Source organism: Temnothorax longispinosus, chromosome 11 (assembly GCF_030848805.1).
Source record: "Temnothorax longispinosus isolate EJ_2023e chromosome 11, Tlon_JGU_v1, whole genome shotgun sequence".
NCBI lineage: Eukaryota > Metazoa > Arthropoda > Insecta > Hymenoptera > Formicidae > Temnothorax > Temnothorax longispinosus.
In genome coordinates, this window is record NC_092368.1 from 6,553,922 (window position 1) to 6,567,195 (window position 13,274).

The 13,274-nt window shown below is 39.0% G+C and overlaps 2 protein-coding genes across 4 annotated transcripts in view; both read left to right on the forward strand.

Moving 5' to 3' along the window:
- The first annotated feature begins 292 nt into the window (after positions 1-292).
- LOC139822275 (uncharacterized) lies at positions 293-13,107 on the forward strand. Its single transcript, XM_071793892.1, has 9 exons — positions 293-712; positions 793-925; positions 1,168-1,402; positions 3,780-4,279; positions 4,356-4,469; positions 4,588-4,645; positions 5,083-5,141; positions 7,095-7,260; positions 13,033-13,107. Exons 1-9 carry the CDS (start codon positions 589-591, stop codon positions 13,105-13,107), a joined length of 1,464 nt encoding a protein of 487 aa, XP_071649993.1. The 5' UTR covers positions 293-588.
- LOC139821550 (uncharacterized) overlaps positions 5,876-13,274 on the forward strand; it is a 54,239-nt gene continuing 46,840 nt past the window's right edge. For 2 of the 3 annotated variants that reach the window (XR_011734286.1, XM_071792674.1), the window contains exons 1-2: positions 5,876-5,988; positions 7,095-7,260. The gene's annotated coding sequence lies outside the window, so the exon portion shown is untranslated. The other variant, XM_071792675.1, reaches the window with a different exon arrangement.

Genomic DNA, 13,274 nt, shown 5'->3' on the forward strand with positions numbered 1-13,274 from the left:
CAATGTTAATGTAAAAAACAATCATAATTTTCTATTTTTTCAACGAATTATATTACTCGATACGAATCTTTCTTCTTCAATGTATTTAAAGTTGATTCATCTAATTCATTTTTATCGACACATTCTTCTAGTAGGTGAGCTAGCTCAATTTTTTCGTGATTATTTTGGTACTTGTGAAACTTTTTGTGGTGATTCATAATGTTATTCAATGATGAAAGCTCCGGGGATTGACAAAAAAGTATGTCGCTTTGGGTGGTACAGCCACCCCCACTTGTGCAAAATATATGTTTTTCAAGTCATTTCGGTATCAGTCATTTTGCACCATAATTCTTTGATATATTCTACGACTATTAGGATATTTAACTGACAAAAAAATGGGTCGCTTGTGAGTGGTAGGACCGTCCAAAAATGTTTACGTTACGTTGTTAAGAGAAAAAGAAGAGAAAAAGGAGGGAACACGCAGCGCGACTAAGAGCGGCCACAATTACACAACAATGAACGTTTTTTTTTCTATTTATTTTTTCTTTTTATGTTTCAGTGATTGCCAGAGAACCCATAGCTGCTCAACGATCGCAACGCATTGAAAAAATGAACAGCAGTAGCAGCAGCAGTCGCGACAGCGGCATTGATTTGTTCGGCAAGTATGACGATTATGTTGCCTCGAGCGACTACACCAATGACAGCGACGGCCCGGCTTTTCTAAAGGAGCCAAGTATGTATACGCTTGTTTCGAATTACACACGTTTTACCATAACGAATATGTTTTATTGTTTCTTACCGTAATTCGTACAGGCATAGCGGAGCAAGCGGCGCGCTTGGCGGCACTGGCGGAGGTAGCGACGCAGGCGGCGCGAGCGCGGGAGGATGGGCGAGCGTATTTTGCGGCGCAACGAGCGGCGCAGGCTGCGCTCGAAAAAGAAGAAAGGTATGTGCGTGTGAGTGTGTTTGCGTATGTGTGTGCGTGCGCGCGTGTGTGTGTATTTGTGCGTGAGTGTCAATGGTTGCGTTCAACCGCGAATCTCTGCTTAGCGAATTAAGCGAAAGGTAGCACGTAAGTGTACGTGGTTGGATCCAAAGGTAAGAACCACGCACATTCAGTTGCTACCTTTTGCTTTGCTAAGCAGAGATTCGCGGCTGAAAGCAACGGATAACAAAGTCTCTTTTCAGCATTACCCTCGAACGTTCCGTGTCTTCCATGGATTCCGACGAAATATTTACGTCGCCGGAGTCGAGAAAGGATTATGAAAAGCGAAAGGAGATGCGGAAACAAAAGAAGAAGAAGAAGAAGGAGGAGGAAAAGGAGGAGGAGGAGGAGGAGGAGGAGGAAGACCCCGACGATCCTCGTCCGGGGTCAAGCAGCGCCAAGATCCGACGGCAAGTATCTAGAGTGTATACACCACGAGTATATATATATTTATATATATGTATATATATATATATATTTACTCACCTTCTCTCTCAGGTGAGTAAATATATATATATATATATATATATATATATATATTTACTCACCTTCTCTCTTATTTCGTTTTATTCAACGCGTTCGTACGCCAAGCCATAATTGTCCACGGAGAAAAAGTTACGGTTGCTACAACAGAATAATGCTGTTAATTTTCGCCCATCCATACAAAAGGGTTATGGAAACCATAGTACTCTGGAAGTGACCTATGGTTTCCATATAGTTTCCATATGGTTGCCCTAACCTTAGTGAGGGTAGCTACTATATGGATGTTGCAACCATAATATATGGATGTTACAACCATAATGAACAAATATTCACCCGACAAAAAAAAATTATTTATTTCGAAATTTTATTACTATTTTTTAACTAAATTTGTTTCTTAAGATGCAGTCTATGATTATAAATATTTTCTCGTATTTAAAAACACATATAAAAACACACTTACCTTGGTGGGATTCGAACTCGGGACCTCTGGATCGTGAGCCAACTGCCTTAAGGTGCGATTTCATGGGCGTCAGTTGACGCGCGTCAAGACGATTTTGTGACGTCATGTTGTTTCTGCGTCGACGCTGAAGAAGTTCAGATTTTCCAACTTCTAGCGTCAAAGTGTCATGTCGGTTCGTTAAAAATCGCGAACTTTCTAAACGCAAAATAGGAAATATCGCGTGGTAAAATCCATGCACTGCACGATTCTCAAAAATCTCTGCAACCCAGTATTTCTTTTTTTTATATTTCCTCCTTTTATTTTCTTCAATTGCAGCTATCACGGCAAATGCTGCTGCTATACGTCTTTTTTAAATTTCTGAATTTCTTGAATTTATAACATTTGCACATTCTACCATCCACTCATAATATTTCATTGACGGCGAACACATTTTTTCGAAAACTACTGCAATAAATAATAACACTGCAGGTTATGTGTATCAATTTCTCGACGCGAGTTCCAAAAATTGACGCATGGTCAATTGACACATTGACGCTTCTTCATTGCGCGTCAGAATATCGGCGTCAACTGACGCCCATGAAAAAGCACCTTTACGTGGTAGACCACTTCTTAATTTAATGTTAGTGTTATATTTAGTCTACATATGTCAACCAGCGCAAATATATAATTTTTCAAAAATCATCTTAAGAAACAAATTCAGTTTAAAAAGAGTAATAAAATTTTGAATTGGATATATGATATAATATTTCTTATACTGTCGGGTGAATGTCAGAAACCAGTGTCGGCTCATTACGAAATTTTGTGTTCGTAAATATATTTATGAAAAAAGTATATTTATAAAGGCCTATCTACATAAGACGCAGAACGCGAGTCGCAAGACACACGCACAGTCTACATGTCAATCTAACCTCTATACACAAAGAGGTTAGATTGACATGTAAACTGTGTGTGTGCTTGCGACTCGCGTTCTGCGTCTTATGTAGATAGGTCTTAAAGTTAAAACATCCTTATCAAATCCACTTTATTCTATGCAGAAATTCTTTTGCGCGCGCAATGGAACTAAACTCTCAATCATGCAGTGATTCAGTGCTGTACCGTGCAGCTATATCTTATGGATCTCTCAACCATAATAATTGTGCTGCAGACCACATAAGAGGGATAGCAATAATTCTTTGGTTGAGGCAACCATATACGAGGGTATTATAACTGAATGTTACGTATCGTAAGAACTACGGTTATGACAACTGTATAAATGGGCATATCTTAACAGCAACATTGAATGTAATATCAATTTAACTTGAATTTACATCCATTTCTCTTTTAATCATAGAGAACATTGTTGTAACAACCGTAACAATTTTTTCCGTGTCTCCTCTGTTTTATTATTTCAGACTGCGCTGAAGGAAACAAACATCAGAACCGCGAAGGGAAAAGAATAAAAAACATGTATATAGTAGATAAAGTATAACGTTTGATAATAAAAAGTTGATTTCTTCGGCGCCCCCGTCTCCTTCTCTTTCCTTCCCATTTCCTCATTTCCATTCCGTCGACGTGGCCGTCACCTTGACGTGGTGACGGTGCTTAAGCGCCGCGTGTTCCCTCCTTGCGCGGGAGGAGGAAACGCGCGGCGCGATCAAGAGCGGCCACGATTACGCGCGACGATGGACCATTTTATTTCTAATAATTATTTTTTTTATGTTTCATAGTGATTCCAGAGAGCGAGACCTCCAAATTAGACATTCCGAGAGCGAGAAGCCTAATTATTCGAGACCTCGTCAAACCAAAAAGTAAGTATTCGATCCTCGTTACATTTTCTTACACACGGTCGAGTTGAACAATCAACTTTTGTTCTTAAACATTCACTTGGTACAGATGGCGGACAGAGACAGCAGCAGCAGCAGCAGCAGCAGCAGCAGCAGCGACGGCAACGAAAGCGATTACGACAGCGGCAACGAATGGGCGGTACCGATACACCTGTCCAGACGGCAGGAGTATTGGATCAGGAGGAGGGACGCCGAACTCCACGCCATCGTCGTACGAAAGGGTGGCGGAGCGGCAGCGTCGTTAGCCTCGAAGCAATTTATGAGGAATTGGAAGACCCCCAATTCGCCGCCTTCCGATTCGGACATTGACAATCTGACCGTCCGGCCTAGGGGGTGTTTCAACACCCATCTAGATCTGAAGAGTTGGCAGCCGGACAAGGAGAAACATTTCCGCGTCCGGGCCGACTTCTTTCGTAATATATCCGCCGACATTATGTCGAGATCGGCCAATGAGAAGGACGTTTGGGAGGCCAGCGAAAGCATATTGTATAGCATCAGGCTGCAAATGGACGAGGAGGAGGAGGAGGAAAGGGAGGAAAAGGAAAAAAGGTATGCGTGTGCGTGTGCGTGCGTGTGCGTGCGTGCGTGCGTGCGTTTGCGTGTTGATCACTTTATCTCTTTTCAGCATCAGGCGCGAGGAGAAGGAGGAGCAGGAAGAAGAGGAGGACGAGGACGAGGAGGACGAGTACGAGGATCCCCACGATCCGCAGCCGGGGCCGAGCAGCGCCAAGATCCGTCGGTAAGTGTACCTCGAGTGTATACACCACGAGTGTATATACACTCCTCACCTTCTCTCTATTTCGTTTTATTTAACGCGTTCGTACGCTAGCTATAATCGTCCCGTTTTATTATTTCAGACTTCCGCTAAAGGGAAAAAACAACCGCGAAGGGAGAACGTTGTTTCAACGTAGAGGTGTAAAAAACATGTATATCGTAAAAAAAGTAGCGTTTAATGATAAATAACTTTGATATAAATGTCGCAGATTTCATTGGCGCCCCCGTCTCTTTCCCTTTCTTTCCCATTTCTCCTTTTCCACCCCGTCGACGTGGCCGCCACCTTGTCGCGGTGACGGGGCTTGAGCGCTGCGTTCCCTTCTCCTTGCACGCGCGATTAGAGAACGCAGCGCGACCAAGAGCGGCCCACGATCGCGCGCGCGCGCGACAACGAACGCGATCTCGCGAACGGGGGAAACGAATCGTTTTCGTCGACGCGCGCGCGAAACAAAGTATCGCGGACAAGTTGGAAAAATTACCAACGATCCAATCGAATCTACCCCGCGCCCCGACGTACGAACGTATATATTTGCGAGACTTTGTTTTGTCTAATAAATTGTTTCTTCTTTCTGTTTCAGAGTAAATCCAGGCAAGAGAGCCCCTCGTGTGTCCCGTTGAACGGCATCAACGACGAAAGGTAAGTGTGTGTGCGTGTGTGTGTGTGTGTGTGTGTGTGTGTGTGTGTGTGTGTGTGTGTGTGTGTGTGTGTGTGTGTGTGTGTTCGATCCAGTGTTTACATTTTCCTCGCAACGGTTTTTCAACGGTGTTTAACACCGACTATAATTTATCTTTCTTTCAATTAATTTGTACAGGATGGAGAACAGCGGCGACAGAAAAGTGGACAGCGAGAGCGAGAGCGAGAGCGAGAGCGAGAGCGAGAGCGAGAGCGAGAGCGGCACAGTCGACAAGGATGAGCCGAAAATCGAAGTATGCGGCATGTGCGGCCGCAAAAAGTGCTTAGATAACAGCGACACCTCCGACGCACCGTCGAGGTGTTCGTGCTGCGACGTACGAAGCGGCAGCGAATGCAGCCTCAGGAGGGTTCGATCAGTAGTCTGCCCGACCAATATGAAACGTATGTACATACGAAAAGACATTTCACTATTTGTCACGTTTGCTATACGTCTCCACATACGTGATATGTCGTGCGGATTTATCATCTGGCTGGTCTTTGTAAGTTACTTTGTACGTCGTACGCATATAATATTTTAAACGCCATATGAACGATCATAACGCGCATACTATAAGATGAATGTTACGTTATACGTTCGATGTAAGTCGCGGGCCACGAGGCTGCGCGCTACGTGCCTGCCGTCAGTTTCATGGCGCGTACGCGCACCGGGATTGTCGCGTCGGTCGCTCCGCGGCTGGCCGCGCGTTAAGACGGTAAGGGGTGGGGTAGAAAACAGTTCTCCGCAGAACCGCGCGCGCGACAGCCGTGACGTCGCGACGCGGCGTGGATTTTTCCGCTTTGTGCGAAAACGGTAAGTTCGGCGTCGTTCGGCCAGGTGTACGCGACGCTTGCGGAGTCTGCGTTTTCTCGTTGCCGTGTTTCACGTCGGACAATGGACACCCTAGACGCGTGACCCGCGCGTGAAATCGGTATTCGCGCGAGGGATAGGAAAGGTGGGAAACAGTTCCTCGCGGGACCGTACGTGCGACGACTGTGACGTCACGCAGCGGCGTAGATTTTTCCGTTTCGTGCAAGAACAATGAGTTCGGCGTTGTTCGATCGGGTGTGCGCGACGCTTGCGAACGTTGCGTTTTCTCGTCGCCGTGTTTCGCGCCGGACGGTGGATGCGCGACCCGCGCGCAAGGCCGATGTTCGCGCGAGGAGTAGGAAGGGTGGGAAACAGTTCCCCGCGGGATACCACGCGCGACGGCCGTAACGTCGCGTAGCGGCGTAGATTTTTCCGCTTCGCGAGAAAACGGTGAGTTACGCGTCGTTTGGTCGAGTGTACGCGATATTTGTGGAGCTTGCATTTTCTCGTTGCGTGTTTCGCGCCGGACGGTGAACGTCCTAAATGACCGACTTGCGAGCGAGGCCGGCGTTCGCGCGCGAAACACGTCGACCGTCAAGTATATCATGGAGGCTGTCGAGTCGCGTGCTTCGCCTCTTTTGTAAGCAAATACGTACGGCTTCCGCCGTGTTCGCGGCAAGTACGTGTGCTCGCGACGGCGTGCGTCCGGTCGACGTCGTGCCGTCGAAAAGTTTGCGCGGTTTTCGTCGCGAGCGTGCGCGACCGCCGCCATGTTACCCGTCGGTGCCCGTTTCTTGGAAGACGCTCGTCGCGGTTGTTTTTTTCGGGTGATGAAAACAACAACAGTTGAAATATTCGTTCGAAGCGAGCGTTACTTCTGTACAAATGTACGCGATGTTTTTCGCAGTAAACAGGGCGGTGTAGTAATTTTGGCAACGTTACGTCCACGTAACGGAGGAACATGTCGCGTACCTATTATACGTTAGGCTCTCTTTTTTCCGACCTATTGACAACAACATCGTTGTTCGTTGTTATATAACGTGTCGTACTGCGTAGCGACAAACGTACGATGTTCGGGATACTGAAAAAATACTTTTGTTTCGTTCCAGAAACGTGTTCGTTGGTGACGTCGTCGGAGAGACAGTTCAAGAAAATCTCCAACGTTCGTTCGGCCGTTTGGATGAACGCCCGGCGTGTTATGAAAAACAGCAAATCTTTGGCCGTGCGTTCACGATGGTAACGAGACCGGTAACGAGACGACGCTATTTGTCGGAGGTAAGTGCGGTGTCGCTTGGGCGTGCGTGCGTGCGTGACGCGCAACAAACCAAATTTGTTAACATTAACCAAATTATTTCGTCATAATCACTAAACCCTTTAGTTGAAGCTGTTTCATCAAGCCTTGGTTATTATAACTAAAACCTTTTTTCAGTGTATATATCAGGAGTAAATATATCTTCTATGTACTTGAAACATTATTCATAGTTTGCAAATCTTCTAATAACATGTTTGTCAAGTATGATTCTATGATAGACGAGTGAAATACATATACACATATGCAATAATTATTAATTATTGCAAATGATTGTTACTTTTCACTTAATAATAGCGAAAATGTGGTGCCTGATCTTAACAAAAATAATATCCTGGACGTGCGTGTATCTTCAAAGACAAGTATCAAGTGTGGAATTTTAATACAATATTTTGGAAGCGTTATTTATTCTAAATGAAATCCTTGACTATCGCTAGCTATTCTCTTGCTTTTATCACCCTATCTATACTTAAGACTGATTTTCAATACCTAATGCAAAAGTTTAACCTTTTATGGTTATCACACTTATCTATAGTTTTATAATGGTCACACCGGGGTCAAAACGAAAAAACGCAAACCCCAGCGACTTTAATCGGCGTCCGTATTTACAGTTTTCATTATTTTGATTTGAAAAACGTACCTTTTTGAAACGTTGCAAAACCTGCCGCAATATTAATTTTGTTAATTATTTAATATTAACAAAAAATTGCAAAGTAAGTGTAATATTGTCAGTGTAATTCTGTTTTGAAAAATTTATGGGGTCATACTGACCCCTAGTGACCGCAAAGGGTTAAGGTTTTAGAATACTCATGAATTTAAATATTTGTGAGGATGCATAAATATAAAAACCTGAATAGCTTAGGCTTAGAGTATGTGAATTAATTCAGGGAGTTCAAATAAAACTATGAAACTCTGAATGAAATTATAAAACCATAGAACGATTAATCAAATATTTTATACAACATTATTACAAACCGCTAATTTTATAATTTAGGAGTAGAAAGAAATGAAAAACTTATTGTTAGAGAGATTTTAAAATATTCAGAAATTTTTTAGAATGTCTAAGAAATTTACATCTTATTAAATTTTATTTTAGCACACAAAAGATTAAAAGAAATTAAATTCCTAAGATTCTTAAAAGCTCATGCGCATTCAATAAACTAAAACCTTAATGATTTAAAGATTGAAGATTGAATATTAAAGATTCTAAGATTCTTAGATTCAAGAACTGAAGACGTCCGAAATTTTCAAGCATGAAAATTCTAATTATAAACAATATAAACTAAAAGCAATAAAAATCTGAAAATTTTTATGATATTGGATCCAAAGAAACACAGAACAAAAAATTCAAAGATTTATAAATTTACTAAAATGTTATTTTATTAATATTTTAATTGCTATCATTACCTTTGACTTATATATAACCTGAACAAATATAAAATAGGAGATTGCACTTAATTTTTTTATTTCTTTTAAGTCATAACACACGTACATTCCATTTTATTCCATATTATATGAACGATTTATTTCCGTATGTATTTATGCATTTAATCAAACACGTTTTTAGTCAAGAATAGTTCTTGTAAAAACACGTCCGTGTGTGGAGATAAAGTGGTGTGAAACCCGTTGGTGCGAATGCTGCTAAACATGTCTATCCTAGTATCATCACGAAGATATTGAGATATATGGGTTACTCCGAACTCGTGTTTATGTCTGATTGTAGTCTTGATTGAATGTGCCACGTATTATCAGCCTTGCAGTTCTGAACAACTGTGGATTTAGGGAAACAAGCGTTACCTCTATTTTGCTGAGAATCAATTTAGAATCTCATTAAGATAAGATTTGCGAAAGCAATGAGACTGCATTAATAAATGTAATGATTGCAAGGTATATGAATACAACATGGATTACAAAATTTAGGTTAGTAATCCACAGCATTATAAAAATTGCAAAATCCCTTTATTGGTATCGAATGAATTTTATGGCTTAATTATTAGATAATGAATGACATTAATAAAGACCAAACTAATATTTTTAAATAAAAACTTCTGTGTTTAACTTTAAAGATAACACACGATAACAAACAATTTATCATAATATTATAATATTAAATTTAATTATACACAACTCAATAACGATGTTTGTTCTTTTTTAAATTGTTACATATTATATTACATATTAAATAGCACATGTCTTCAGACTAATGTCCATTTCTATCAATGTAAATTTGTTTTAATCTCATTGTCAGTTTAATTTACTTTTTATCTTTTTTTAATTCTTAGAACTAGAAAAAGATAAAAAGTAACTTAAACCGAGATTAAAGTTAATCTACATTGGCAGAAATGGATATTAATCAAATATTTTTAAAAGTCCAAGACTATCGAAAGTTTCGCTCGTCTCACGACTACGTCGCATCTTTGACGTGATCTCATGAGAATGCACATGCATATGGGGCATTCCACGCCAATTCGCAAGGGGTCAAACTTCGACCTTTTTATTTTTGATGACCGCTCGTTTTTTAACAGGTCTTTACGAGTATTAGACCCCTGTTAAAATGTTTCTATAATAAATGTAGCGTTTCCGAAATAGAGCCTGCGCAAAATGAGGACTGCAAAATTTTCAATGAATTTTTTCGCCTATTAGACAACGTTTAAGAAAAAAATTCATTGAACATAAAATACGCTATTTAGATCATAGTTTAAAAAAAAATTATCCTAAATTTTTATAATAATGATTTTAAACTAATAAAGTAAAAAAACACACAAAAATTTGAATATCTCAAAAACCCCATTTTCTATTTTTTTGAAATTTATAGGGAATATTCTAGGAAGTATTAGAAAAATTTTAAGACTAGTTGGAAGTTGCGCAGAATTTTTGGGATTTTTTTATAAATTTTTTTGTGAGGCAGTAGTAATATTTGACTCACAAAAGTGTAGTTAAAAACGCGTTTCAGACAATTCTGAATCGATTTAGATATACTTTTTTACTAAAGCATGATGAAGATCTCGGCATAGCACACGACAATTGCGATGAATAGTGTGGGAAAGGCGAAAAAAATAGATTTATGAGGAAGTTTAATTCAATAAGTACATTTGTTTAAGAACATATTATTTATAATTTTATTATTTTGTGCTGAGTATAATCATTCGAAATTGAGTAATCTTTAACAATTAATTTATAATTTTTGGTATGACTTGGTATGACGCAGTGGACACGTTGAGTCTGAGGTTTTCTTTTTGTTTGATCGTACCGACCTGTCAAAAATTCGGCGGCAATTAAGTATTGGGACAAAAAAAATTATGAAATTGCCGCCAAATTTTTGACAGGTCGGTACGATCAAACAAAAAGAAAACCTCAGACTCAACGTGTCCACTGCGTCATACCAAGTCATACCAAAAATTATAAATTAATTGTTAAAGATTACTCATTTTCGAATGATTATACTAAGCACAAAATAATAAAATTATAAATAATATGTTCTTAAACAAATGTACTTATTGAATTAAACTTCCTCATAAATCTATTTTTTTCGCCTTTCCCACACTATTCATCGCAATTGTCGTGTGCTTGCCGAGATCTTCATCATGCTTTAGTAAAAAAGTATATCTAAATCGATTCAGAATTGTCTGAAACGCGTTTTTAACTACACTTTTGTGAGTCAAATATTACTACTGCCTCACAAAAAAATTTATAAAAAAATCCCAAAAATTCTGCGCAACTTCCAACTAGTCTTAAAATTTTTCTAATACTTCCTAGAATATTCCCTATAAATTTCAAAAAAATAGAAAATGGGGTTTTTGAGATATTCAAATTTTTGTGTTTTTTTACTTTATTAGTTTAAAATCATTATTATAAAAATTTAGGATAATTTTTTTTTTAAACTATGATCTAATAGCGTATTTTATGTTCAATGAATTTTTTTCTTAGACGTTGTCTAATAGGCGAAAAAATTCATTGAAAATTTTGCAGTCCTCATTTTGCGCAGGCTCTATTTCGGAAACGCTACATTTATTATAGAAACGATTTAACAGGGGCCTAATACTCGTAAATACCTGTTAAAAAACGAGCGGCCATCAAAAATAAAAAGGTCGAAGTTTGACCCCTTGCGAATTGGCGTGGAATGCCCCATATACATTATGATGAGACTAATGAAACAGTGGTTTCATTGTATATTGGATTTCTGATTGCTACTACGGAGTTTGCACTTTCTAACGAAGCAGAAGGGCTTGAACAGGATGAATCAGATTAGGTGATGTTATGCTTGCGGTCATACTCACATCTGTAGAGTGTACAGTTCATATGAGTTCTATGCGGTCGTAGGCTCGGACAAGGCGCGGTCCAAAATAGTACGGGGTTTGGCGAATATCTCCGGGATCTATGGCGTCAGATGAATAGATAACGCAATAAGGAGATAGTTCGTTCAATTATTTCGTGGACACTATCGTTTCATTTTATGCCGTTTATGTTACATAAGTGTGCAGTAAACGCTTGTTTTATTGTCATAACACCTTTAACATGGCACGAGATTGCTGGGAAAGAATACTGACATTTTTTAAGTGTATATGTTTCCGTTTTCGAGAAATTGGGCTATTTAATGTTCAAAAAAATATGGAAAAAAAATTGAAATCAAGTAAATTTCACAGTAAAAAATTTTTTTTTGCATTTAGTAAGTATCAGTTTGCATACAACTGTGACTCTGTTTACTAAAATAAAGAAAATTTTCCTTTTTTATTAATATGTGTATTCACGGAGAAAAAAATATACTAATAAGAAGAAAAAATTTCTTCATTTTAGTAAATGGAGTCACAGTTGTATGCAAATTAATATTTAGTAAAATGCAGAAAATTTTTTTTTTAGTGCAGATACGATACGTGATAATTGATTTAATCGTCGCATCCAGTAGATCAATGTAAAATGGTTATTATATCATTTATGATATTATTTAAAATATCAAAAATATGACAATCTTCTTATACCGCAGGAAAATGCTAAGTAGTGAATATATTCAAAGTTAGTATATACAAACCGTCAAAGAATTGCTCAAAAAACGTTTATCGACAAATTGAGATTAAAGATTAAAGTTATCAATATGAGAATGATAGATAAGATAGAAATATTTTTCATAAAATAATTTCCTCCAATTGCAATGTGTTTATGCGCAGCGTGAGCGCGCGCTCGTGCATACACACACACACACACACACACACACGCACGCACGCACGCACGCACGCACGCACGCACGCACGCACGCACGCACGCACGCACGCACGCACGCACGCACACACAAAATTAATATAACAGCATTAATATTTTAGAAAGCTTAAAAAAGCATTTTGCCTTCACACTGACACTATTATGCAGTTATTAAGAAATTATTATTTTGCTATTGAAATAAATGCATACAAGCTAATTATTTGTGCTCTGGATATTAATCAATAATTACTATATAAAAAATATTTAAAGTTAAATTAAGATTAAAGTTGCGCGTTATAACGAAAATTCTATAAATTACTGGATAAAATAAACCAAATGTCAATAAAACACGTAGTAGTAACATGCACAGATGATAAATAAGCAATAAAAGATTCGATTTGATTATTTTTGGTCGCTTTTATTGTTTGAAATTTACGATTAATTTTAAGATACGTAATCTAAACGATAACGGACGTTCGGTCTTTTCTGCATATCAATTTCGGAGACTCCATAAAAGGCTCTTGATGGGACCTTCATTTGAGTAGGATATTTGCATGCTACGACCTGGCTTAGCCGTCATTACAGCTACAAGTGGTCAATCCTGCACTATATCCATGTAATTCTCTGAAAGCGATCGCCTACCGCGTATCTAATGAATGCACCACAGAAAGGAAAGCATGGCTCTATATGTGTCGAGCAATTCGGATGGTATAATTAAATCATTATTCTTCCTTTCTAATACCAGAGACATTGCAATTAAGTCAAGAATGGAACGATGCGTCTTTTT

Excerpts from the sequence above, each read along its gene's own strand:
- LOC139822275 (XM_071793892.1), top strand. The coding sequence starts at position 589 with ATGAACAGCAGTAGCAGCAGCAGTCGCGACAGCGGCATTGATTTGTTC. Across the intron at positions 713-792 it reads GGCTTTTCTAAAGGAGCCAA|GCATAGCGGAGCAAGCGGCG; the intron begins GTATGTATACGC and ends TAATTCGTACAG. Across the intron at positions 4,646-5,082 it reads CGTTGTTTCAACGTAGAGGT|AGTAAATCCAGGCAAGAGAG; the intron begins GTAAAAAACATG and ends TTTCTGTTTCAG.